Source organism: Pelodiscus sinensis, chromosome 3 (genome assembly GCF_052426305.1).
Source record: "Pelodiscus sinensis isolate ZL-2025 chromosome 3, ASM5242630v1, whole genome shotgun sequence".
Classification (NCBI taxonomy): domain Eukaryota; kingdom Metazoa; phylum Chordata; order Testudines; family Trionychidae; genus Pelodiscus; species Pelodiscus sinensis.
The window spans coordinates 149403332-149430117 of NC_143054.1; the positions used below are offsets into that span (position 1 = coordinate 149403332).

The 26786-nt window shown below is 43.6% G+C and overlaps 2 protein-coding genes across 15 annotated transcripts in view; one reads left to right on the top strand and one right to left on the bottom strand.

Moving 5' to 3' along the window:
- Nucleotides 1–15283, bottom strand: part of LOC142828014 (uncharacterized) — a 96906-nt gene extending 81623 nt beyond the window's left edge. For 3 of the 13 annotated variants that reach the window (XR_016349256.1, XR_016349253.1, XM_075925155.2), the window contains exons 1-2: nt 15145–15283; nt 13235–13308 (exon numbers count right to left, since the gene is read on the bottom strand). Coding sequence is in view for 3 of the 13 variants with exons in the window: in XM_075925155.2 (XP_075781270.2) it covers nt 13235–13247 (13 nt within the window). In the remaining 10 variants the exon portion in view is untranslated. Of the gene's footprint in view, nt 1–5508; nt 10697–13234; nt 13309–14508; nt 15115–15144 lie in introns of those variants that run through there. The other 10 variants (XR_016349255.1, XR_016349252.1, XR_012902911.2 and 7 more) reach the window with 10 other exon arrangements.
- The window catches only part of PPP2R5A (protein phosphatase 2 regulatory subunit B'alpha), a 120878-nt gene continuing 109351 nt past the window's right edge, over nt 15260–26786 (top strand). Inside the window, exon 1 of one of the 2 annotated variants that reach the window (XM_075925151.2) lies at nt 15260–16160. In XM_075925151.2, the coding sequence (XP_075781266.1) occupies nt 16010–16160 (151 nt within the window). In that variant the 5' untranslated portion in view covers nt 15260–16009. The remainder of the gene's footprint in view (nt 16161–26786) is intronic. The other variant, XM_006135173.3, reaches the window with a different exon arrangement.

Here is a 26786-nt window from a genome sequence, read left to right on the forward strand (position 1 = left end):
AGTTACCTCATCATAGAAGCTAACCAGATTGGTCACGCATGACTTGCCCTTGGTGAATCCATGTTGACTATTCCTGATCACTTTCCCCTCTTCCAAGGGCTACAAAATGGATTCCTTGAGGATCCCCTCCATGATTTTTCCGGGGACTGAGGTAAGGCTGACTGGTCTGTAGTTCCCTGGATTGTCCTTCTTCCCTTTTTTAAAGATAGGCACCTCGCCTTTTTCCAATCATCTGGCATCTCTCCCGATCTCCAGGAGTTTTCAAAGATAATGGCCAAAGGCTCTGCAATGATATTGGCTAGCTCCCTCAGTACCCTCGGATGCATTAAACCCGGCTATGTCTAGCTTTTCTAAATAGTTTCTAACTGTTCTTTCTCCACCAAGGGCTGCCCACCTCCTTCCCATACTGTGTTGCCTAGTGCAGTTGTCTGGGAGCTGACCTTGTCTGTGAAGACAGAGACAAAGAAAGCTTCAGGTTTCCCCACATCATGTCACTAGGTTACCTCCCTCATCCAGTAATGGCCCCACACCCTCTCTGATCACCCTCTTCTTGCTAACATGCCCGTAGAAACCTTTCCTGTTACCCTTCAACCCTTGCTAGCCGCAATTCCAATTGCGCTTTCGCCTTCCTAATAACTTCCCTGAATTCTCAATCAATATATTTATACTCCTCCCTAGTCATCTGTCCAAGTTTCCACTTCTTTTAAGCTTCCTTTTTGTGTTTAAGTTCACCAAGGATTTCCCCCAAAAGCCAATCTGGTCACCTACCATATTTGCTTTTCTTACTGCACATTGAGATGGTTTCTTCCTGTGCCTTTAATAAGGCTTCTTGTAAAATACTGCCAGCTCTCCTGGATTCCTTTCCCCTTCGTGTTAGCATCCCAGGGAATCCTGCCCATCAGTTCTCTGAGGGAGTCAAACTCCGTTCTTCTGAAGTCCAGGGTGTGTATTTTGCTACTCTCCTTTCTTCCTTTGGTCAGGATCCTGAAATCTACTCTTTCATGATCACTGCTTCCCACATGGTCACCCACCTCTACTTCTCCTACTACTTTCTCCCTGTTTGTGAGCAGCAGCTCAAGCTGTGCATGGCCCCTGGTCGGTTCCTTTCAGCACTTGTACCAAGAAGTTATCCCCAAGTTAGGATGTATTTTGAAAGAATATATGACCTCTTTCTATGTTATTTTTCACCTACCATACACCAAATGCCAGCTGAGATACACCAATGCTTCTATTATGATATGGATTGCAACCAGCATGCAAAAATTTATTTAATTTACATCACAGTGTATCCAAGAAAACAATCACATTTTTACTTGATACTAGAATGAAAGATATGAAACAGTTGACAATATAGTATGGGTCAGATTATGCCTTGCTACTTCACAGATGCATAAAGGATGGCATAAGATCCTCTTTTTGCATTACTGTCCAGCAGTGAGGTGCAGTGGGAGGCTCTGTGCTCCAAGAGGCCCTTCAGATCTTTCTGGAACATGACATCCCAAAAGCAGTGAGAAGGAGATGGAATCATTCTTGACTAGCAGAGCAGGCTGTGAATATGGTGGAACTATGCTACCATACATGCAGGACAGTATATAAAACAATTATAAAAACATAATTGAACCCTGAATCAAGGTATCTGAGAAGACCATTGACCCTTCAGGCCAGATAGTCTGCTTCCTGGTCAATACCTGATGCTTCAGGGGAAAGAGGTTTCCATCTTGTCAAGTGTGCAATGATGTATCATGGAGATGTAATGCAACAAAAGTCCTTTGAGTATTTTAGGACTACCATGTAGACAAAGCCACTGTACAATCCATATCACACTTTATATGCCACCCAGTCCATGACAGGACAGTGTATTTGGTGATCATGTAATTAATTAAACATTCATCCAGAATGGTTGCATTGAATAAATCTGCCAGGTTTTTGTCTTAATATTGAATCTTATGGTATTATTTCAAGGGCCCAATGCATAAAATACCTTACACCAAACTTTGCAAGAAATCAGCATGTGCTTGATAGCATAAACATTGAAATAGCATAGCATAAAGAAAATATTTTATACCATTTAACTGACACTCAGCTGACTTGTAGGAAAATCAGAGTCAACATACAATGCAAAATTAAAGTAAAAGAACAAAGATTTATTAAAATTAAGATGCTGGTAAATGATGGGATAATGTAAGCAGTTATCCACTTCTGAGTTGATAGCTAATGAGAGTGGTGTTGGTGTACGAGTCCTGCTAGATTTCTGTTTCAATTCCAAGTCAACAGTGAAAAACTGTTTTTACCATATGATGAATGTTTGGTGGTGTATATGGAATACATTCTTTGCCTCAATCCAGTTTTAATCCTAATGGGCAAGTATATAAAAAACCCCACTCCTACACCACTTTGGTTATAATTGGCAACCTGCTGGCAGCAAGGCCAAGGTTTGAATGGGCACAGAGACTGAGTCGCTCTAGAATGGGTATTTTCAGAACAGCATTGAGGCATATTGGACACAATCCATATCACACATATGTGAATTTGTGCTACTGTCGTCTACCTGTTCTATGGATAAACAGGACATCATCACACTGGTGTCAGAGTGGGATCCAGTGTGACGGCGCGTTGGGATTTCCCTGTCTCCTGCACCCTCATAGTGGCACGAGCAGACCAGCCAGTAGAATAGAGGGAGTTTATTGTTTCTCCAGAATACAGCACAGCACAGATGTAATCTGGTTACAGGGCAGGCCTAGGGTGCCTCAGCCCCCCTTGAGATGGGGGAGACTGGGCTCCTAAATTCTAGCCCCTTCCTTAGGCTGTCTCCTCCATGATCCCAGACAGCGACTAACTAACCATCCCTTCCAGCCTTGCTCCCCAGCCAGGAGCCGCATTCCACTTTCCTTTGTTCCTCTCTCTGGGAGGTAACCGGTAGAACAGGTTACCTCCCTGTCCCATCAGCTACTCGGCTGGGCCGTGGTACAGACAGCAGCCAGTAAGCGTCTCCCACAGCCCAAGCCTAGCAACCAGCAAGGTACCCACACTACATCACAGTTCCAAATGCAGATTCCTGCAGCACAACAGTCGTTTCTACACTTGACCCCCATCTTTTAAGTGGAGTACCCGGCAATGTTTTCATAGTGATCTAACAACCTATCCTTTTGTTATTCTTAATCAACCTGATCCTCCCTCTTTTTATAACAAACTCCCTACCCCAAAGGCAAAGCTGCAAACAGTCCAAACTGTTGCATTTAAGAACTGCCTCTGGAGTCAGGGCATGCATATGGTGGCCATAGTTTCTGAACCAAAATTAGGGACACATTAGCCATGCCCTCTGATCCCCATTAGCCACACCTCCTGATCCCTGTTAGCCACACTTCCTGCCTGAAGAAGTCCCATCCCTGCAGGTAGTACTCCCAGGGTCAAGATGGACACATGACTAGAAGTAAAAGGTGTCATGTGACCCCTCTAAGAACTCCTCCCACATCCTCCTACTAATGGGGATGGGCTTAGCCCCCACAGAACTCCCCATGCAACTATCCTGCAATTGCATTAACCCAATTTGTACTGAATTAACTCAGGGGGAGAGGCTGGGAGAAGTGTTCCCTCTAAGATTTTCCTCCCATGAACGGAGTGAATTTTGTGTTGTGCACCAGTATTGAGTTCATGTGGCTTGTTCGAATGTGTGTCACTGTAGCATCCAAGTTATTAATAAATATCTTATAAACCTCTCCCTTTTCCCTCTGCTGCCATGTCTCCCACCCACCCCTCACCCCATCTGCTCCCCTGGTGCCTGCTGTCCCCTACCCTTCACCCTCCTCTGCTGTCCTGGCTCCTGCCCTTCTAACTCCCGTCAGCCCTTTGGGGACCGGCACCATGGAGAGGGAGGGAGAGCAGGCTGCTGCACCCTGCAAGGAGCTTGCTTCTTCCCACAAGCTGGTGTCTACTTCAAGTAGTGAAATGTCCAGAAAAATCGGGACAATGTCAGCATCGGCATGCACCTTTAAGCAGACCTCAAGCATGAAATCCAGGGGTTCAAACTCAGGAGGGGGGCTACTGCCCCTCCTAGCCCTGCATAAATGACACCCCTGGAGCAGTCCTGAGGCACCTTATAGTCGAACAAATATATATATAGTATCACGAGCATTTGTGGGAAAAACCCACTTATTCAGATGAGCTTGATATATACAGATATATATTTGTTAGTCGCCAACGTGACACAGAACTACCTGTTATATTCTCCAGTACTGTCAAGCCAACTCTTTTTTACGAGAACTAAAAAACATTACAATTGTTTAAAACAGAGATCTGTTTTTAAGCTCAGAAACTGCAGGCTGGGGTGCTCAATACATTTTTTTTTTTTATAATGGATGGTCTCTTACATATTAGAGAAGTTGGTTCTCAGTGGCTGGATTCTCATCTTATTTACATCAATTTTATATTACTGTAACTCTCGACTTCAGTGGAACTATTTGGCTGTGTCTACAGTGCACCCCTTTTCCGGAAAAGGGATGTAGATTAGACACTTTGGAATAGGCAAATCCGCGGGGGATTTAAATATCCCCCGCGGCATTTGCATTAACATGGCTGCCGCTTTTTTCCGGCTTGGGGATAAGCCGGAGAAAAGCGCCAGTCTAGACGTGATTCTCCGGAAAATAAACACTTTTCTGGAGGATTTCTTATTCCTACTTTCTGTTTGAGAGGGGAAACTGGGGAAAACAATTTGTCTTGTATGTTTTTACTCAGACATTTCATCATTTTCATTAGTGGCGCCTAATATTTCTCTCAACAACTCTCTAAGGGCATGTCTACACAGCAGAGCTAAGGCTGAAATAAGCTATGCAACTTGAGCTATGTTAATTGTGTAGCTTAAGTCAAAATAGCTTATTTCAGCTTTTGGTGCTGTCTACACATCAGGAAGTCCGAGAAAGAGCACTCTTCCTCCAACTTCCCTTACTCTTCATACAATGAGGGTTACAGGAGATGGAAGTTAGAAGTCCTCCAGCTCAACATTTTTAGACATTATGTCAAAATAACTGTTTGTATTGTAGACAGACTATATTATTTCAGAAAAAAAAAATCACTTGGGTATGTCTACACTAGCCCCCTAGTTCGAACTAGAGAGGCCGAAATTGCAGATAAAGCACGGGATTTAAAGGTCCTGCGCTTCATTAGTATGTTCCCGGACGGTTGCCATTTTGGAAATTGACTAGCCCGGAATAACTGCCCACCCCGCGTCTACACATGGCAGTGAAACGGGAGTTCGAAGTAAAGCCCTTAATTCAAATTAGTTGTTAAGCCTCATTCCAGGAGGAATAATAGCTAATTCGAGTTAAAGCCCTAACTCGAATTAGCTATTATTCCTCCTGGAATGAGGCTTAACAACTAATTTGAATTAAGGGCTTTACTTCGAACTCCCGTTTCACTGCCGCGTGTGGACACGGGCAGTTATTCCGGGCTAGTCAATTTCCAAAATGGCGACTGCCCAGGAACATGCTAATGAAGCGTGGGCTATTTAAATCCCGCACTTCATTTGCAATTTCAGTTGCCCTCATTAGCCTCCCTAGTTCGAACTAGGGGCTAGTGTAGACATACCCTTATTCTGAAATAACACTGCTGTGTAGACATACCCTAATTAGCTGCCTCTGCTAAGGAGATATCCAGGAGTATAAAAGGAAGCTTCTTCAGGTACAGTTCTGTCACTGTCTTGTGGGCCAGGTCTACATTATGTGAGAAAGTTGACCTAAGATACACAACTCCAACAACGAGAATAGAGTAGTTTGAGTATGTAACATGGTGCAAGGCTCCCCGTTGCGGTGTCTCCTGATAGTTATTCTACGGAATTAGTAATTACTCAGCAGGGCATCCTCTTCTGGCAGTGTCTTGCCCAACTTTGCTCTATGCTCTTGCTCTGGACCCACGTCACTTCCAGAATACGGCGTCCTCTTCAGGCCATTGCCCTCCAGCAGTGCCCACTCCAGTTGTTTTTTTGTCCTCCCGGGGTAATCTGTAGTGCTTCATCTAGCATCTGCCACCATGGCCAACTGAAGCCTTACTCTAGCCTCTCACTTCAGGGGCAAGCCATAGTCCTTCTAGGTCCGCCCACTACTCTGGGTCCCAATCCAGGGACCCTCTGGCAGCAGCCATGTCCTTCCCTCCTATACTTTCCTCTACTGCCTGTAGTTCCCTGGGCCACTTCCCCTGTGGTCCTTTGCGCCCTCCTGGCCCTAGTGGCAAGGCCAGCAGCCTGGCAGGTATCAGACAGGAGCTTCCCTCTCTAGTCCCCTGAAACCTGCCCAGCACAGCTCTCCCAAAGGTGCTTCTCTGGAAACCAAATCCTACACCTTCCCTGGTCAGGTCATAACTAATCTCTGTTGAGTAGCTCCTTAAATACAAGGCTGCCCCAGCAAGCCACACCCTGACTGGCTACTAAAAAGCCTCAACCTAATTGGCGAGAGCTGTGCACAGGCTCCCTCCTGCCTGCTTTAACACCTTCTGATCAGTGTGGGACAGTCACCCCACTACAGAGTCTACATACCTTCACTCGAATTTCTGGGGCGTCTCCACTGTGGGAGGTCAACAAAAAACTCTCCTGACAATTTCCCTTACCGCTCATGATCCTGTGAAATACCAGGATTGATGGGGGCATCATCAGTGGTCAATTTAGTGGCTCCTTACTAGACCCACTAAATTGAACACCAGAAGATTGGCCTCTGGAGCATCAATCTTGGAGTAATTATAGACCTGACCTTGGTCTTGTCGGACTGAGGAATAGTGGCAGAGCTGTGTGTGAGGAAACTTGCATAGCAGTGCTCATTCCCCAATGTTTCCTCTAAGTTTGGCTCAAGCCATTGTTGCCCATCCCTCACTAATATAGTATGTGTGAATTTAGTAACTAAGAAAAAAGGAACACTGGTTAAAAATAATCCCTATACAAGGGATGTTAGATGTTGATTAATTAAATAATTGTGTTACCCATCAAATTTTAGCAATTACACGACAACTGGATAGTTCCTGGGGCTGGCAGTGTGCTCCCAGCCTCACACCCAGGGAGCCCCCTGCCACCCTGCACTACTGCCCATCAGGAGGCAGCAACATGGGGCAGCAGCAGTCCCTGTACGTGTGGGAGGGGCTGGAATCCCATGGAGCAGCCTCCCCTGTAACCCCCCCCACATTGCTGCCTCTGATAGAGGCAGCTGCGTGGGAGGGCAGGCGGCTCCATGGAGCCTGTGCATGTGGGGAGCCAGCTTCTAAGCCAGTTTCCCCCAAATATTGGCTCCTGGTCCCCCCCCCCACTGCCTCTGTCGGAGGCAGCAAGCAGGGTGCAGGTGGTTCCATGGAGCTGCCACGCACAGAGAGACAGCTTAAAAGAGCTCCCTGTGCATATCGGCTCCTGCCCGCCCCTCACCTCCATGCCTCTGATAGAGAGGCAGCAGCGCGGGGGGGGGGGGGGGGGGGGCAAGCCACGCCTTGGGAGCGGATATGTGTGGGCAGCCATCTTGAAAGCCAGCTTCACGCATGTACCGGCTCCCTCCTGCCCCCCTCACCATCCTTTTGTTTCAACCTAAGGCAGATTTTAATTTATAAATCGATACCTTAACAATACAGTACTGGGCATTGTAGATTAGGGATGTAATTGTGTAATTGATTAACCAATAAGCAAAAGCTTATTGATTAATGCTATAGACTACACATTTCCCCCCCCCCTCCCCCGCCTGTAAATATTTTAGCAGGCTGGCCAGCAGCCCCGCTCAGTCCTGACTTGTGCCAGGTCCAGGAGCTGCCGCCGCTGAAGCTCTGCATTTAAAGTGTATTAGGAACAGGGCAGACAGGCAGCCCAGCTCAGTTCCAGCTCACACTGGGTCTGGGAGTTCACACCCCCTCTGGACAGGGGCTGCCTCCACCTTGCACTGCTGCCTCTGTATCAGAGGCAACAGCACAGGACAACAGGTAGCCGGTCTGCAAGGGGAGCTGATTTTTAAATCAGCTCCCCTCGTGGACCAGCTCCCACCTGCACCCCATGCTGCTGCCTCTGTATCAGTGTGGAGGGGCCGGGGTCTCCTCAGGAGTGAGGCTGGAACACACTGGCTGCTGGCCCTGCCCCGGGGACTATAGAACAGTCAAGTAACCAATAAGAATTCATGGGGATAGTCAACTATTTAATTAACTGATATTTAACATCCCTAGTGTGGATGCAAAGCTTCCAAGGTAAAGTGGCTTAAATAGTGTACACGCAGCAGTCAGTGAGATCCTTCAATTGGTGAGGTTACATTGGTTTACTTATATCAATATAAGCTCTACCGTATAACCTTTACATAGACAAGGTTTAGATCTGAACACTTATAAAGTCATAGAACACTAGAACTGGAAGGGACCTCGAGAGGTCATCGAATCCAGTCCCCTGCCCTCACAGCAGGACCAAGCACAGTCTAGATCATCCCTGATAGATGTCTATCCAACCTGCTCTTAAATATCTCCAGATTCCACAACATCCCTAGGCAATTTATTCCTGACAGGAAGTTTTTCCTAATGTCCAGCCTAAACTTCCCTTGCTGCAGTTTAAACCCATTGCTTCTTGTCCTATCCTCAGAGGCCAAGGAGAACAATTTTTCTTCTTCCTCCTTGTGACATCCTTTTAGATAGTTGAAACCTGCTATAATGTCCCCTCTCAGTCTTCTCTTTTCTAAACTAAAGAAGTCAAATTCTTTCAGTTTTCCCTCATAAATCAGGTTTTCTAGACCTTTAATAATTTTTGTTGCTCTTCTCTGGACCTTCCCCAATGTCTCCACATCTTTCTTGAATTGTGGTTCCTAGAATTGGACACAATAGTCCAATTGGGGCCTAATCAGTGCAAAGTAGAGTGGAAGAATGTCTTCTTGTGTCTTGCTTACCATACTCCAGTTAATGCATTCCAGAATCATGTTTGCATATCCACTGCTTCTTCCTTATCCACAAGGCTTGATATCCTATCAAAGGAAGCTATTAGATTGGTTTGACATGATTTGTTCTTTATAAATCCAGGCTGGCTGTTACCTATCACCTTATTATCCTCCAGATGTTTGCAGGTGGATTCCTTATTTGCTTGCTCCATTATCTTCCCTGGTACAGAAGTTAAACTGACTGGTCTGTAATTTCCTGGATTGTTCTTATTTCCCTTTTTATAGATGGGCACTGTATTTGTCCTTTTCCAGTCTTCTGGAATCTCTCCCGATTTCCATGATTTTTCAAAGATGACAGTTAAAGGCTCAAATACCTCCATCAGCTCCTTGAGTATTCTAGGATGCATTTCATCAGGCCCTGGTGACTAACTTTTCTAAGTAATTTTTAACTTTTTCTTTTTTTATTTTAACTTCTAAACCTACCCCATTTCCACTAGCATTGGCTATTGTTAGGCATTTTGTCACCCTACATCTTCTTGATGAAAACCAAAACAAAAAAGTCATTAAGCAACTCTGCCATTTCCAAGGTTCCTGTTATTGTTTCTCCCTCTTCGCTGAGCAATGAGCCTACTCTGTCCTTGGTCTTCCTCTTGCTTCTAATATACTTGGAGAACATCTTCTTATTACCCTTTATGTCTCCAGCTAGATTTAGCTCATTTTGTGCCTTTGCCTTTCTAATCTTGCCCTTGCATACCTGTGTTAGTTGCTTATATTCATCCTTTGTAATTGGACCTCATTTCCACTTTTTATATGACTCTTTTTTTAAATGTTTAGATTGTATAAGATCTCCGGGTTGATCCAAGGTGGTCTCCTCCCATACTTTCTATCTTTCCTATGCGGTGGAACTGTTTGCTTTTAGGCCCTTAATAATGTCCTTTTAATAAACTGCCAACTCTCTTCAAGTTGTTTTTCCTCTTAGTCTTGCTTCCCATGGGACCTTACTTACCAGCTTTGTTTACTAAAATCTGCCTTCCTGAAATCCATGGTCTCTATTTTGCTGTTCTCCCTTCTACCATTTCTCAGAATCATTAACTCTATGATTTCACGATTACTTTCACCCAAGTTGCCTTCCACTTCCAAAATTTCAACCCTATGGGTATGTCTACACTAGTTCGAACTAGGGTGGTAATGTAGGCAACTGGAGTTGCAAATGAAGCCCGCAAGTGTAGCCGTGCGGCACGGAGTCCGCACTAGCGGACATTTAAAAATGGCGGCGCCTGGCGAGATGCAAATGAAGCCCGGGAAATCCAAATCCCGGGCTTCATTTGCAACTCCGGTTGCCTACATTACCACCCTAGTTCGAACTAGGGTGGTAGTGTAGACATACCCTATTTGTTTAAAAACCAAATCAAGAACAGCTTTCCCCCTGACAAGCTCTCTCTCAACCTTCTGAAATAAAATGTTTTTTATCCAATGCAGTCCAAGAACTTATTGGATAATGTGTGCCCTGCTGTGTTAGTTTCCAACATGTGTCTGAGTAGTTGAAATCCCCCATCATCACCAAATCCTGTACATTGGATGATTTTGTTAGTTGTTTAAAAAAAGCCTCATCCGCCTGGATAGGTGGTCTGTAGTACACCTCTATTTTTTACCCCTTTTAACCTAACCCAGAGACTCTCAACAAGTCTGTCTCCTATATCCATCTCCACCTCAGTCCATGGTTACATTGTTTTCAGTGGAAGAAGGCCCTTCATCTGGAAATAATTTCCTCGTTGTTCTGACAGAACACAGGTCTGTTGACTTTCAGGACACAAACTTCAACTTCTCTCAGGCTTTTGGATAAAGGGAGATAGAGGAGACTATTTATAGCATAGCTGACAGGTTTTAGTCTGTTACAGTTTGACTTTGATCAACTAATTTTATACTCTTAAGAGTGTTATGTACTCCACAGATGTGCTGGGCACATCGTTTAAAAATAAGATATGCTAACTATTCCCAGCACTTAAGTTATCTATGTATTTTGACATCACTTACTCTGGACAGTGAACCTCGACTTGTATATTTGCTAGACATTTTCACATTTAGGTTCTTATGCATTAGTACAATACTGTACTACTGAATGCAAATGTAATGGGGAGAACAGTTAAATCTCCACCCACTCAAAGCATCTGTTTCAATTTAATGATTTTAATTCATTAAAACATTTCTATAAACATTATGGTTTGTAAAATAATAATAAATAAATAATAAATAAATTATAAAGCCAGAATTATGAACCTGAATTACAAAAATATTGTGAAAGCTGTGAGCTGTTAGAAGTCAAATTAATACTACATAGATACATTCATTGGTAATTCATGACTAGAATGATCTGTTTCCAGAAATGAAAGGGAAGCAGACTGCTTAATTAGCCATTTACAAAATGAGGCTTTCTTTCCCCTTTTTAGTTAGTATTGTTCCAAGAAGGGAAAAATCAGTAGTTAAACATGTCTGACTAGTGGAGAGAATTCAAACGGAAAAAAAATCCAGGTCATTGGCCTTTTTAAACAGACCCCCGGCAATATTTACTCCTCCATAAATAGCACAGTCACATGAATTATGTTCAAGTAAAGCCTGCAAAACAAAAAAACAATGTACAGACTGAAACACAAACTGGCTCACATGTTCACTGGGAAGGATTATGTGAATTTGCTGCATGCTCTGTGCCTAGTGTTTGGGGTATCAGGTCCATTGGAAAGAGCGTTACATCCCCACATAGCAAGATAGAAATACTGGGATCTTTTACAGATTAAGCATCATGTCGGAGGTAGTCTTTGCTATAACATCATATTTTACTGTGGCAGAAACAAGCATTGCTGCTTTCACCACCATGACTAAGGTCTTGTTTACACAGAAAATTTCCTAGGATTACTATATCAGTATAATTACACTGCAAGAATTATATTGGTATATTTCCTTGTGTAGACCAGCCCTAACATGAATGTGAAATCTTCTGTAACTTCAATAATTTTTACTTAACCAGCCACAAGGAATGTGTTTGTATGCAGGAGAATCCAAACTGACTGATTATAATAAATAACAATACCATCTGCCACCTACTTAGTGCTTTTCATCCATTGACCTTAAAGCCCTTTTCAAAGGAAGTCAGTATTGTTATTCCTATTTTACAGATGGAGAAACTGAGTAACAGAGAGGGAACTGACTTGCCCAGAACCACCCAGCAGACCAATGGCCAAGCCACAAACCAAACCCAGGTTTCCTGAATCCCGGTCTGATGTTCTATCCAATAGGCATATCCTTATCAAGTGGCAAAAATACATCTCTCAGAATTTAGCTTGCAAGGGTAATTAAGAGGTCCCAAGTCTCATGATTTTTAGGACCCAGCTCCTTCTTATTACATAAGAATCTCAACTATCTTTTTAAAAAATAAGCTTCTAGCTTTTGTTATGGAGGATAACTTGAAACATGAAGCAGGAATACTTTTAAGATTCTGAAACTTAGGAGGTCAAATCAAAGGAATCCAAACTTGCTATTTTAAAAAAATTCATACTATTTTGTACAAACTCATGATTTTGTACAAACAGTTGGCACTGGCAATACTGCTTATTGCTTTTATAATTCTACTTCTGAATGCATTTTAAGTAACAAGAAAAAAGGAATGATACGGACACAATGTATGTTGGGAGAAATGTGGGACAGGCCTTTTAAAGTTACAGATTTCATTTTTGCTTTTGAGTCCTTTACGAAAACAGACATGATATAATAAAATCTGGTAATGTATAAATGGCAGCAGTCCACGTGGAATACAGTAATTTTAGATGTATGTCAAAAGTATGGAAGTGTATCACCTAATCTTTGTTTTGATGTTATGAACTGCATGTATGAAAACAGTTAAACAATTAAGCAAAGCACTTAAACATGTCACACATAAGTCCTATTGAACTGGTACTTTAACACATGTTTAAAGTTAAGCAGGTGCTTAAATTCTTCATTAAATCAGAGCTGAAACACAAAAATAAGAAAAAAACATATGCCTATATATAGCCAATCCATCTTCTATATTTACATGAACATGAGTTAAGATATGTTAAGAAAAGTTTATGGCTCAAATGTGAGGCAATGTGTATGTATGTATGTGGGTAGGGTTGCCAGGTATCCGGTTTTTAACCAGACAGTCCGGTATTTGAGCTTTCTGTTCCGGAAACAAATTGAGAAAATATAAATGAGAAAACAGAAATGTCCGGTATTTTCTAAATAAGATGTAATGTAGATTGTGATGCAATGTCAAGTGTCTCCAGTACTTTTGTTGAAACCATCTATGTGGGAGAGAAGTGGAATCAAATTTTAACACGAGTGTATATTGTACATACCCACACACTCCATCTTCCAAGTGGTCTAGCAGTTAGGATTTCTGTTTCTGGTCTGAGAAGCCCAGGTTCAACTCCTAGAATGCAAATTACAGAGAATTTTTACTTCTTGAGAAGTGTGTAGATTTTGTGATTAGGACATGACTGGGATTCAGTTTCTAGCTTGTCACTGACTTCCTGTGTGACATTAGGCAAATTACTTAATCCCTTATCCTTAGGTCTCCATCTGCAAAAGGAAAATTATGCATTCTTTCTCCCACCCTTTGTCTTACCTATAAATCATAAGATCTTCAGGCCAGCCACTGTCTCTTACTAGGTGAGCCAAGCATTCAAGCATATCAGGAATTTCAGTAACATCAGTAGACTAGCAGTGTCCTTAAGCTTATGTGTGACTCAGACTAAAGCCTTGAGCACTTTACAATGTCAGGCAAGCATGTTCAGCAACTAATTTCAAGGGGCTAGGTTGTCTAAGGGCCTACCGTTAATACAGACTTGTAAGTAGTGGTCATCAATTAAAGCAGTGGTCTCCAACCTTTTTAAGCATGAGATCACTTTTTGAATTTAAGTGCAATCCAGGATATATCTCAATCCCAAAGACCCTTGTCCCACCTCCTTCCTGTCCCTTCTCTGAGGCTTGCCCCTGCTCACTCCATTCTCCCTCACTTTTATCACTCTGGGGGCAGAGGTTTGGAGTGTAGAAGGGGTTCAGGACTGGCACCCAGGTTCAGAATGCTGGCTCCAGCTGGGCCCACTTACCACAAGTGGCTTCTGGGTGTTGGTGCCAGGGCTAATGCAGGCTCACCCCACCCTGGCCCTGTACCACTCCCAAAAGCAGCCAGCAAACTCTCTCCATCCCTGCCCCACTCTGGTCTGTGGAAATGGGGTACAGGGTGGAGGGAAGGCACCTCCCAAGCAGAGGGCAAGAGCAGCATGGCAGTGTTGAGAGGGGCAGATCAAGTGCAGGAACTTGATAGCCTCCTGGCCAAACCTGTCACGATCACGTGTCAAAGGCTCCAAGATCCACAGGTAGATCCCCATCTACTGGTTGGTGATCACTGAACTAAAGTCACAGTCATTATGTAAGGCTTAAAAAAAAGCACGGCACAAGAAACAGTGAATCTTCGTTAGATCAAGTATTAGTAGAACAGAGAGGCACCTGAAAACACCTGATGCTGGGGCCAGTCAACAATAACACCTACATACACAACTCATTGAATCCTTCATACTTGCCATGGGCAAAATCTGTTTTAGTAACTCAATCAGTATATGAGCAGCACCTGCAGCTGATGCCGGAGGTCCTGGATTCCTTTTAAAATTATCCTAAGGGACGTGTTTATATTTGAAGCTCAGCAATTTCAACGGGCAGAAATCTGTTCGTGCGCTGCTCTCTTTGTGACACCGCACGACATACCACGGCCATTATTAGCGCTCCCTCGCCAGCACTGAGCGACGTGCTAAGCACACCCCAGAGAGCCTGGGACTTGGCACAGATCCAACCTGAGACAGCTGACACGCCGGGCACGATCCTTGCAGCCGGCACGAGGCTGGGCGTTAGCAGCAAGTGCCTGACACCGGGCGCAGGGCACTGCAGGGAGGGGAGCGACGCACGCGCCTCCTCGGCTTCACTCTCCCTAGGGCCTATTTGAAATCATGGGATGGTGGGCGGGCTCTGCCCACCCACCTTCTAAAAGCCCCTCCCCAACCTTATGAGCAGCCTACCACCAGGCTGGTCTGACAGACTCGCCCCCACCAGGACACCCACCCCTTCTTCAAGAGGGACCGAGCCTTACAAATGCAAAATCCCGCCTTCGCACAGTTCCCCACTCTGGATTGGCTCCCGCCCAGCCCGCCTCATATTACTCACTTCCTATCACTCTGAGGCTCAGCACAAGCCATCCCACCCACTTCCCCACCTTTTGTTGGCCAGTCCTGTTGTCAATCACTTGGCCGGAGGTCGCGCGCTATCGGTCACCCCACCCAGAGATGTTCCGCCATCTCAGTCTTTTCATTTGTTGCCCTTCTGCCATCAATCATTGACGCATGTGCAGCAACTGCCATCCTAACCACCCCCCGCCAATCCATGGCCCGCCTCTTTCCCCTCCCCCTTCCTCGGCTCGGCTCTGGCAAGTTCAGCGGACTATACCTCGCCGGTTCTGGGGGTTTCTCGGCGCGGCCGGGCTGTAGCTGCTGCTGCCGCCGCCTCGGGAGGACACGGAGACACTCTAGTGACCGCGGTGTGAGCTGGCCGGGCCGCGAGGAGGCAGGATGACAGCGGAGGCGCAGGGGGTGCCCGGCGGCAGCTGAGGAAGGAGCGGGGAACGTGCTTCTTCGGCCCATGACAGCGAGCTCCGCGCACACCGGCAGAGGCGAGCCCGGCTGAGGACAAGAGAGCACAGGCGAGCCCGGCTGTCGCTAGCAGCTCTGGTGGCTCGTTCGGGTCCACCGGAAAGTTTCGCGTGTAGCGTCCGTGCCCTTCTTGCGGCTCCGCAAGGGAAAGTTTCGGGAGCCGGCTCCTCAGGGAGGAAGTTACGAGCGAAGCAGGAATTTGGGAACGCCGCGGTCCGGACTGAGGAGTCTCCCAGGTCTTGGATAAGCTAGGATCTGTCAAGGAGCCGGAACAGGAGTGGGCCGCTCGCAGGAGGAGCGTGGGGGGACCTGCCTGCTTGCTGTGGGGATCCCCTGTTGGTCTGGGGATCTTGGCTCCTTCTCCCGTCCTTCTCCTCCACCGCTTTGATATATGCGGCTGGGGAGCGGCGCCCCCCTCTTCACCGCCCAGCCATGTCGGCGGCCATCTCTGCAGCGGAGAAGGTGGATGGCTTCACACGGAAATCGGTGCGCAAGGCTCAGAGGCAGAAGCGCTCGCAGGGCTCCTCGCAGTTCCGCAGTCAGAGCAGCCAGGTGGAGCTTTTGCCTCTGCCCCAGCTCAAAGGTACAGCCCGATACACTCCAGTAAAGGGCTATAGGTGCTGCACTAAAAATCCGCTCACTGCTGAGCTACTAACCACGTTTCCCAACTCCGAGTTCGCCCTAGCCTGCCCCACTTCTCCCCGCTCCAATCTACAGCTCAGGTTTGTCTGTCCTCTTCTTCCTTTCCCGGATCTCTGAGCCCCGAGTTCACCTACTGGTTTCTTTAGTCCTCTCGAACTGTTCTCCTTTCGCTTTTCTCACTATATTTTCCAGGTAGTGAGGAGATGTAACCCACCCACAAATCCTTTCAGTCCCCGCAGCATGCATAGAGTCCATATTCGTTTTGATGTAAACAGACGTCCTACAGCTCAGTTACAATTTGCTGCTTGATGAAGGATTAACCCAGCTAGTTACTCAAGATTACAGTCCCTTTTCTGAGTAATTGGGGATTAAATTATTAGTTTTGACCCAGCGAGTTAGTGAAATTCAAAATCCTTCATTCCTGACTGCAGGTTGGGCTGAGGGGAAAAGAAAATGAATGTTTTTATAACCTTGGGGGTGAGTTGAGTTTGCTCTTCCTGTGAGGCATATTTTACTTTAAGCTGGTGAACACTGCACTTGTAGTATAATATTCTAATTTATCCAGAGAAAATACGTGCTCCACTTGTAGCACTTGTTTTGGCCTAACTGCTGTTTCCTACCAGTGTTAGAGGATTTTGAGTAAACTGTTTTCCTTGTTTCAGTTTAACGTTTCCTAAATTACCAGAAAAAGCTTGCCTCCCACTGTTAATCTCACACGGTGAGCTGTGGTTTTTAGATGCTTGTATTTTTGTACAAGTTACCTTTTGTCCTAAACGTTGCAGGGAAGTTAGACTCAGGATATTTCTAGACGGACTCATTTCTTAACAAAATAAACCTGAATTTCCATAAAGTCCTGTACATATTTTAAATATAAAATAAAATTTGTGCCTGGTCTTTTAAAGCCGTGATAATATAAAAATGGTGGTTATATGGTGAATACAAATTTGTGATAAGACAGTTTTAAATAACATTTTAAAACCTTGGTAATAAAGATGAGTTGTATTACCTAAAGTATAAAAATTACACAGTTTACTGATAGCTTCAAAAGCACAATCATGCTTGTATTGTAATTAGACTAATACATTCTTGTAAAAGACCCCACTGTTTGCTGCAGGGTTTTGCAATACATGGGTAACTTTGAAACTTTTATTGTAAAGTAGCTTCAGTTACTAGATTTGTCCGGAATCTCCCTATTTGTTATTTTTTTGCAGTTGCAGTTGTATATTTTAAGAAAATACATAAGAAAAATGCTTTTAACAGACCCTCTCAAAAGAAAGTGAAGGGGATACAGTGAAAAACTATCCAAGGGCTGCTAAAAGCAAATAAACAGAATGGGGTTTTCTCCCCTCCCCTCCCAATCTATTACAGATATCTTGGCTCTTAAAACAAAGAAGGGGGGAAAACATGTTTAGATAATTGAGTATTCTGTTGACAGATGAGTGACTTTTTCCTATGTAACATCTTATGTCATTTTTGCAAACTAGTATAATTTTCAGGTAAGGTAGTTTAAAAAAAAACTGGAAAATTGTTTGAAACATGAATTATTCCTACAGTTCATAAGTATGAACTCCATTGTTCTTTAATAGTCACTACTTGATACATATTGCTCAAATATGTTCTGATTTTTATACCTCCTAATAAAACATTAAAAGCACTCAATAGCTGATACCAGATGTCTTGCATTAGAGATCACGTATGGGTGAATTTTTCAGCAATATGGTGATTTACATGAGTATTAGGCCCTTATCCTGCAAAGATGCAAGCAAATGATTAATTTTTTTGCATGTGTGATCCCACTGAAATCTGTAGAATTATGTAGGTGCCTAAAGTTTCTGCTTAATTGGAACTTAAGTACCATCTGTTCAATTGGTCTAGTGAGGCTTTTAAGTTTGTGGGTGCAGTTTTGTTTCCATAATTACTCATACTTGTAGTTTAGGTCATTTAACCATCTCAGTCCAATTAAGTGCCACAATTTGGGGTTTAGAAGTCTATAACACATTAAACCTGCAAACAGAATCTGTATGGGCAAACAGCTGCACTGTGCTTGCTAGCTGGGGTTAAAGTAGGCTAAATTAAGGGTGTGAAATTGTTTGTATTTATTTGTGCTCCCAGTTTAATGACAGTGAAACAAAACTACATTTTGTTCAATTTATCTTTTGAAGCTGTTGAAATTAGATGCTTCTGTGGATGAAAATTAAAATTTTTCAAAACGACAAACTTTTGATGTTACATGCTCCAAATAACCACCAATGTGAGAGGCAGGTGGCACACCAGTAACTTAAAACTTGCATATTCCCCCCCCCCCCACCATTTCTTGGGAAACCTGGCTAAACTGCAGATTGCTGGCTCCTGGTTCATGTTTTTCTCTTTAAGTATACATTGTACTAGTAGCATCATCCTTGCACCCCAAATAAAACTGCAGGGATAAGGAAAGCTTCTGTTTTCTCCAAAAATGAATGGTTTTATGTAACTTTTTGTTCTTCATGATGCATTTCTCCCCAGAAAATACAGGTTGATCTCATTCTAAAGTCACTTCCAAACAGAGTCCTGTGGTGGGTATGCTGCTATGACTGTAGTACATTTTGGGTCATTGCATAAGCGGGGGGCTGGTCCGCGAGGGAAGCCAGTTTAAAAACCAGCTCCCCGCACAGACTGGCTGCCTGCTTCCCATGCTGCTATCTCTGATACAGAGGCAGCAGCACGGGGTGGTAGCAGGCCCTGTCCATTGGGCATCTGAGCTCAGTACGGACAGAGGCTGCTCTGCGGGATGCAGAACAGCCTCTGTCCACAGGGAGCTTAGCAATTTTTCCCTGCAATGGGCCCATGTTTGCCATGGACAGAGGCTACTCCATGGGATATTGAGCAGCCTCTGTCCCTGGGGTGATTGGGCCTGCTGCAGACAGAGGCTGCTTCATAGCACTCTCCCCTGCTCCCCGCTGTTGCCTCTGATATAGGCAACAGCATGGGGAGGAGCAGATGGCATTGTGGAGCCAGTGCTGGGGAGAAGCGTATTTTAAGATGGCTTCCCCCCCCAGCCCTGGTTCCTGCTCCCCGACCCTTGCTGCCTCTGATACAGAGGCAGCAAGGAGGGGAAATGCGTGTAGTTGAGAAGATGAGGTTTTTCGGTTAGTTGACCACACACAAACATCTCTGCTTCTGAAATTAATTTATTTTCCTTTCCCGGACTGCTTTTGTTTTTAAGCAAATATTATTTAAAGCAAAAGTTTATGCTATGTTTGGAGAAAGCATTAAGGTAAAGAAAGTGACAACTAACGTAAGCACATAGGAATGGCTATATTGGGTCATCTAGCTCAGTGTCCTGACTTCTGACTATGGCCAATGCTAGGTGCCCCCAGAGGGAATGAATAGAACAGGTAATCATCAAGTGATCCCACCCCTGTTGCTCAGTCCCAGCCACTGACAAAAAGACGGTAGGGACACCAATCCTACCCATCCTAGCAAATAAGCAATGATGGACCTATCCTCCATGAATTTCTCTAGGTTTTTTTGAACACTGTTAAGGTCCTAGTCTTCACAACATCCTCTGACAAGGAGTTCCAGAGGTTGACTGTGTGCTGCATGAAGAAAAGCTTCCTTTTGTTTGTTTTAAACCTGCCACCTATTAATTTTGTTTGGTGACCCGTAGTTCTTATGTTATGGAACAAGTACATAACTTTTCCTTGTTCGCTTTTTCCACATCAGTCATGTTTTTATATACCTCTATCATATCCCTCCTCAGTCTCCTCTTTTTCTAAGATGAAAAGTCCCAATCTTTTTTTTGAGACCTGTTCCAAATCCCTAATAATTTTTGCTGCTCTTTTCCGAACGTTTTCCAATGCTAAGATATCTTTTTTTGAGATGAGGTGACCCCATCTGTATGCAGAATTCAAAATGTGGGTGTACCGTGGATTTACAGAGGGGCAATAAGGTATTCTTTGTAGATACGTCTACATAGCAGTGCTGAAGTCGGATTAAGCTACACAACTTCAGCTACATCAATTGCATAGCTTAAGATAAAATAGCTTAATACAGCTTTTTGCGCCGTCTACACGGCAGGAAGTTGAAGGAAGAACACTCTTCCTTCAACTTCACTTATTCTTCATGAAATAAGGGTTACCACGATTTGGAGTGAGAAGTCCTCCAGCTCAACATTATTTCAAAATAAATTCTTGTAGTGTAGACGTGCACTATGTTATTTCGGAATAACGCCGCTTATTCTGATATAATGCTGCTGTGTAGACGTACCCTGTCTTATTCTCTCTCCCTTTTATAATGATTCCTAACGTTCTGTTGGTTTTTTTGGCTGCTGTTGCACATTGAGTGGATGTTTTCAGATAAATATCTACAATGACTCTTGAGTGGTAATAATTAATTTAGTTGCATCACTTTGTATGTATAGTTGGGATTGTGTTTTCCAGTGTGCGTTACTTTGCATTTATGGACATTAAAAGTCATTTGCCATTTTATTGCCCCATCTCCTAGTTTTGTGAGATCCTTCCGAGGCTCTTTACAGTGTGCTTTGGTTTTAACTATCTTGAGCAGTTGAGTATCATCTGCAAATTTTGCCATCTCACTGTTTACCCTTTTTCCAAATCATTTATAAATATGTTGAATAGGATTGGCCCCATTTACGGACCTCTGAGGGACACCTCTCTCCATTCTGAAAACTGTTATGCTCTTATAAAATATAGGTAACCTAGGTTAGTCACAACTACTCCATTTTACAGAATATGCAAACATGGTAAAAATTAAAAAAAAAAAAAAAAAAAAACTTGGTCTAGAATGCTCATACTCTTTTCCTGTCAGAGACAGATGCACCAAAAATAATCAGGCGCCTATCATTATTATAAATGTCTGAGTAAATGATTTAAAAAGGAACTAATGTAGGAAGTGTTGGTGGGTAGCTGCAACGTGAACTTACTCATCAAAATGTTGGTGGGTAGCCTAGGTTTATCAGTTAAAGCAAACATCTACATACAACCTCCCTCCCACTGTGGGACTTTTTTAATAACTGTGTAGCTGCTAAAAAATTGTTAGTTTTAATGATTAATGTTTTTAACCATTAACACATTGCTACTGCTAAACAGTACCAAAATATAGTAATTTAGATTTATGTCAGAGTGGGGAGAAATCTGCTCAGGTAGTAAGTAATCTGCCAGTTACAGGTATAACTAGACTATCCTGTCAAACAGCTGTTAACTTGATTTTTGTTTTTTAAAAATAACCATGGCTTATTCTGGATGTTTTTACAGGTTGATTGTGTTGGAATAAACCAAAAAATTTTATTTTGGACAAGTGTTCAGCAAAGCTTTATTAGTAGCAGGGTAGTAACATGATGTAGGCAAAGTCCACTTTGTGATATTACCTGAAAATCTCAAGAAACTAATTTTTCCAGGGTAGGGCTTTAAAAATAAATAAAAGCCTTGGCAGTCTTTAAAAAAGTACATTAAAACAGTCTTCCTGGTCCTTTTTACTTGAGACAAACTTAGTTTTGAAGTTTAGTGCTATCCAATACTTGAATTTGTATTATGTACTTACCCAATACTGTTTTATAGAATTTAATTGACTAATTGATTACAACCTCTCCCCGAGTTACGAATGAGTTATGGACCAAACACTTGGCCGTAACTTGATTTGTTTGTAACTCTGATCCCATGGAGTTGCATAGCGACTACGCTGTTTGTAAGCATGGGTTGCATTTGTAACTTGGGGACCGCCTTTGCGACGGCTCCATGGGAGCTTTGGTCATAAATGCGAACGGTCATAACTCGACGGTTCGCAACTCGGGGACTGGGTGTAGTCGATTAGTCAATTGTGCATTGACATTTTGCATCGATTATTGGATTAGTCAGTAGGGTGCCTCCAGCTTTGAAGTACAGGTAGTCCCCGGGTTACATGGATCCGACTTACATCGGATCCCTACTTACAAACTGGGTGAGGCAACCCCACACTAGCTGCTTCCCCTCAGCAGACCAGGGAAACGCGGAGTAGCTTTTCTCAGCAGACACCTCAGCTTGAGAATAAAGGACTGAGGGAAGTGAGGTGTGGGAGAATAAAACTGAGCTCTGGAGAAATGTTTGGCTAGAGTTTCCCCTACAATATGTACCAGTTCCGACTTGCATACAAATTCAACTTAAGAACAAACCTACATTCCCTATCTTGTACGTAACCCGGGGACTGCCTGTATAGCAATTACCCTATGGCTTTTGCTACACTTCAAAGGCGAAAGCACCTATGGAGCCCTTGGCCAGCTGGGGAGTTCCCAGCTGATCCCTGGCTCCATATGTCACTGCCGCTTTGAAATGCCGCATGCAGCCTCAGGCCACCCCAGCTGGCCCCGGGGCTGCACGCAGCTTTTCAAAGCGGCAGTGCCGCGTGGAGCCTGGGTTCTGGCCCCAGGCTTCAAGTGGTGCTGCCTCTTTAAAGTACCCTCTCTTCTCTTTTTTTCCCCCCCTTCCTGCCCATGGCCTCTTATGTGCTAGAGGCAGCAGCGGAGGGGAGAAGAGACTTGTTGACTACCGTAAATTAGCGAATATAGCACACATTGAAGTATAACACACACTCAAGTATTACCCGCAGTTTTTCTGTTGTATGTAAAAAATATATTAGAATACCCACAGACATACATAACCCGCAGGTTGGATTTTTTTTTAAAGCTGCAATATCATATGTACAGGCAGTCCCCGACTTATGTCGGATCCACACTTACGAACGGGGCTTTCTCGCCCCGGAGCTCGCAGGCAGCGGGACCGCCCAGAGCGCAGTGGTCCCGCCACCTCGACCTCCGAGGCGAGAAAAACTGCTCCAGGTGCCCCTGGTCTGCTGGCGACCGTCTCCAGCAGACCAGGGACACCGGGAGCAAAGCCGGGAGGCGGAGGGGTCCCGCGCCTCTGAGGCTTTGCCAGAGCAAAGCCTCAGAGGCACGGCACCCCGCCGCCGCTGCGGCTTTGCTCCCCGAGTCCCCGGTCTGCTGGGGGGGGGGGGGGCGCAGCTAGTGCCCCCCCCCTCCCCCAGCAGACCAGGGAGATGTGGAGCAAAGCCCCAGGCCTGTGGTAGAGCAGGTGGGGCGCTGCCGGTTGGTCCCGCAGCACCGCTCCTTGGCGCTACTGGACCAACCCGGCAGCACCCCACCTGCTCGGCCCCAGGGGTCCTGATTCAGCAGCGGCTGATCAGTTTCAGCAGCGGCTGAATCAGGACACCTGGGGCAGAGCAGCTGGAGTGTTGCTGGGTTGGTCCAATAGCGCCGAGGAGTGGCAGCGCTACTGGACCAACCCAGCAGCACCCCACCTGCTCTGCCCCAGGTGTCCCCAAGTCAGCTGCTGCTGAAACTGACCAGTGGCTGACTACAGGAAGCCCCTGCCCTGGGCTTCCTGGAATCAGCCGCTGATCAGTTTCAGCAACAGCTGACTTGGGGATGCCTGGGGTTCTTAAGTTGAATCTGTATGTAAGTCGGAACTGGCGTCCAGATTCAGCCGCTGTTGAAACTGATCAGTTTCAGCAGCGGCTGAATCTGGACGCCAGTTCTGACTTACATACAGATTCAACTTAAGAACAAACCTACAGTCCCTATCTTGTACGTAACCCGGGGACTGCCTGTATTAACATTTATTTATTTAGTAGCTTTACAGTAAGTAACGTTATAACTTTTATTTGGTGCTATAAAAGTTCACAAATTCTAATTACCGTAACACCATTTTTATCACTTTTAAAAAATATTATTGACATTGATGTACTGCGCTATAGAAGTCCATATTCTAAAATTATGTCTATGGCAGCCATTTTAAGATTTTAGTAAACACAACAACATTGCCGCTCTTATTAAATTATTAAATCGAAGATGCTGATTTTATTATGTTGATCTTGTTGTCTTGTTATTATATCCTCTTTAAAATTTGAAAAATTTTGCTGAAATGTACAACATAATTATATAATCAACATTACCGGTAGAGTCATTTACTATTTCGATATTGGTGCATTGTTTGAAATAGGAAACGAGTCTTTTAAAATATTACTACAACGTGATACCATTAATATGAGTAAAAATCAAATTGCATAACACATGGACATATATACCCCGCAGGGGGAGTGCTTGGTAGACAACCCACAGGCTATATTAGCTAATTAACGGTATTCGATAAGCATTTGCTTATTGGATAATCATCTAGTCCTTCACATCCCTAACACACAGTGTAGTTTAGCAACATTTAGAATTCCATGATTGCATAACTACATTTTAGAAAGCTTTATTGTAATCTTATATCAGAATTTGATGTGAGTAGTTTTTGAAAGTAATGTACTAGGTTGTACTTATAAACTGAATCAAGGAAAAATTTTTCCTGATTTGAAAATAGTGAGATTACAAACAGCAAGGCAAGCTTTATTTTGCAAAAAAAGCAACTCCTTGTTTCTGAAGAACAAAATTATTTAAAATTAAGTATGGACAGTAAAATAGATATACATACTTCCTATGTAACATACACACTTGTTCTGTATTGTTGAGAATTTCCTGATAGCTTTCTGTGACCTTCTCAGAATATAAAGAAAAGTCAAATATTGCATGGTGGAAAGAAAAGTTTTGTTGACTTCAATTTAGATCCAAATGAAGCTGTCTCCTCGTGGAAAATAGAATGGCTGTTACAGTGGAAAAATTGGAAGCAGGTCCAAGAATATATCAGCTGCAAGTCTTGGGGGAAACTATAGGGTCTCTGTGCTAGGGATGACAGGGGACGAGGAGGCTGCTGTCATTAGAAGATTTAATGAGATTTTTCCAGTGTATACGGGCTCTAAAAACTAGCAATAATTGTATTTGCTCTTCAGCCCTCCAGGGAGACAGTTTGGACTTCATTGAAAACCAGATGCTACATGTAAGATAACCTGTAATATATACACTGCAAAATGTAAACACGTGAAACTTATGTTAAAGTTGAAATTGTAGACAACTTAATCAAGATCAGACTGAGCCTTAAGTTTGTTTGGATATCTGTAATCCATTGCTGTGTTTGAGTAACACATAGTTCTAATAAAAAAATAGCTATAAAGGTTGTATTAGGATCAACCGCCTTAGCACCTCATTGTGGCTTACTGTCTGCCTTAGCACCATCAAGTAAGGTCCAGAAAATGAACTTATACAGTGTTACTAAAGGAAACATAACAAAGCAGGGTCTTCCATCCTAATTTTTCTATAGAGATTCCTTCTTGGAGGTACAGCTCCTATCTAAGCCATTGACCCTCAGGGCTTTGTTCTTGGAGTCCTGCTCCCAAGTTGTTGGGGGGTGTGTGCGATTTTAACAGGCTGCATTCTTATTTACAGTCTACCTTAGGCTATTGGCCTTGGCTCTTTCCAGGGCTTGCTGTAGGAGCCTCTCTCTGTTGTCACCTTCTCCCTTCAGGGATAATCACAGGAGACAATCTTCCAAGTTGAGGTGTCTCAGCCTTTCATGGGCATCAGCTGATGCTTTCCAGCTGGGTCTGGTAACAAAACCAACCCATCTGATCTACATCAGCTGGGGAGGATGAGAAGTGGCTGATTCATCATAGGTAAGGCTATGGCCAGCTCTTCTTAAAGGTCCAGTGAGCCTGTCACAATGCTTTGAGCTTCTTTGTAATGTGTTGTCTTGTGCTTCCCCAAGGAAAATAGCAATAAAAACATTGGCCTGGTTCAGTGTAATATCAATTTAATAAAAATGTCTTTCCATTATACATTAAGGGAATGTCTGTACAGTATAGGATAGGTTGGTGAATTGGTTATTATGTTCACAAGGATTCATCCTTGGTCACCTCTATTATTTCTTTATTTTATATTTTATCAAGGTCTCCTAGAGCTGTAAGTATGTTGCATGAGATTTCTTTTAAGGGGAATAAACTTGAATTGAGTGGAGGATCTGTGAGGTATTTGACATAAATATTAGCAATATATTTACAGTGCACAATAGATGTTGCAAAATTTGCTCTTCGATCTAGCAAGAAGTTAATAATTTTGAAAAAGAGAACATGGAACAGTTTTGCACTTGAAGCAAAAAAACCCCAACCAAACCCACATTTCTTTTTTTTAATTTGGCGTGGAGGACTGTACAAAAAACCTGAGCAACTGAATTTGGTCTAAATTAAGGAACTACTGGTTTATCAAGTGGAATTTTTGGGCTCTAATTCTTAAAATAAAATACGGGACTATGCTACATAGTCCTGTATTTTGTTTCAGCTACACCAGACTAACACGGCTACATCTCTATCACTATTCTTAAAATAAGTGACCTTTCTAATCCTTAAACTTGGATTTTTTTAGTATTAGAATATACGTTCATCAAATGTAATGCCTAAATATAGAGCCTATTGACAGCCTTCACACGAACTTTTCTATTTAAATCTTTTGCATCTCTGTGTGCCAATTTAGTATCAGATTTCTTTCCATATTCATTGCTTTATAGTTTAATCAGATATTGGTTTTACAGGTGCTAAGTTTAAAGAAATTTATCTCTCTAATCAAGAAAGTTAAATGTAAATTATTTATTGCTCAAGACTAGCTGCCTTTATTTCTTCAAAAGAAGATGACTTCAATCTGGGAAGGATA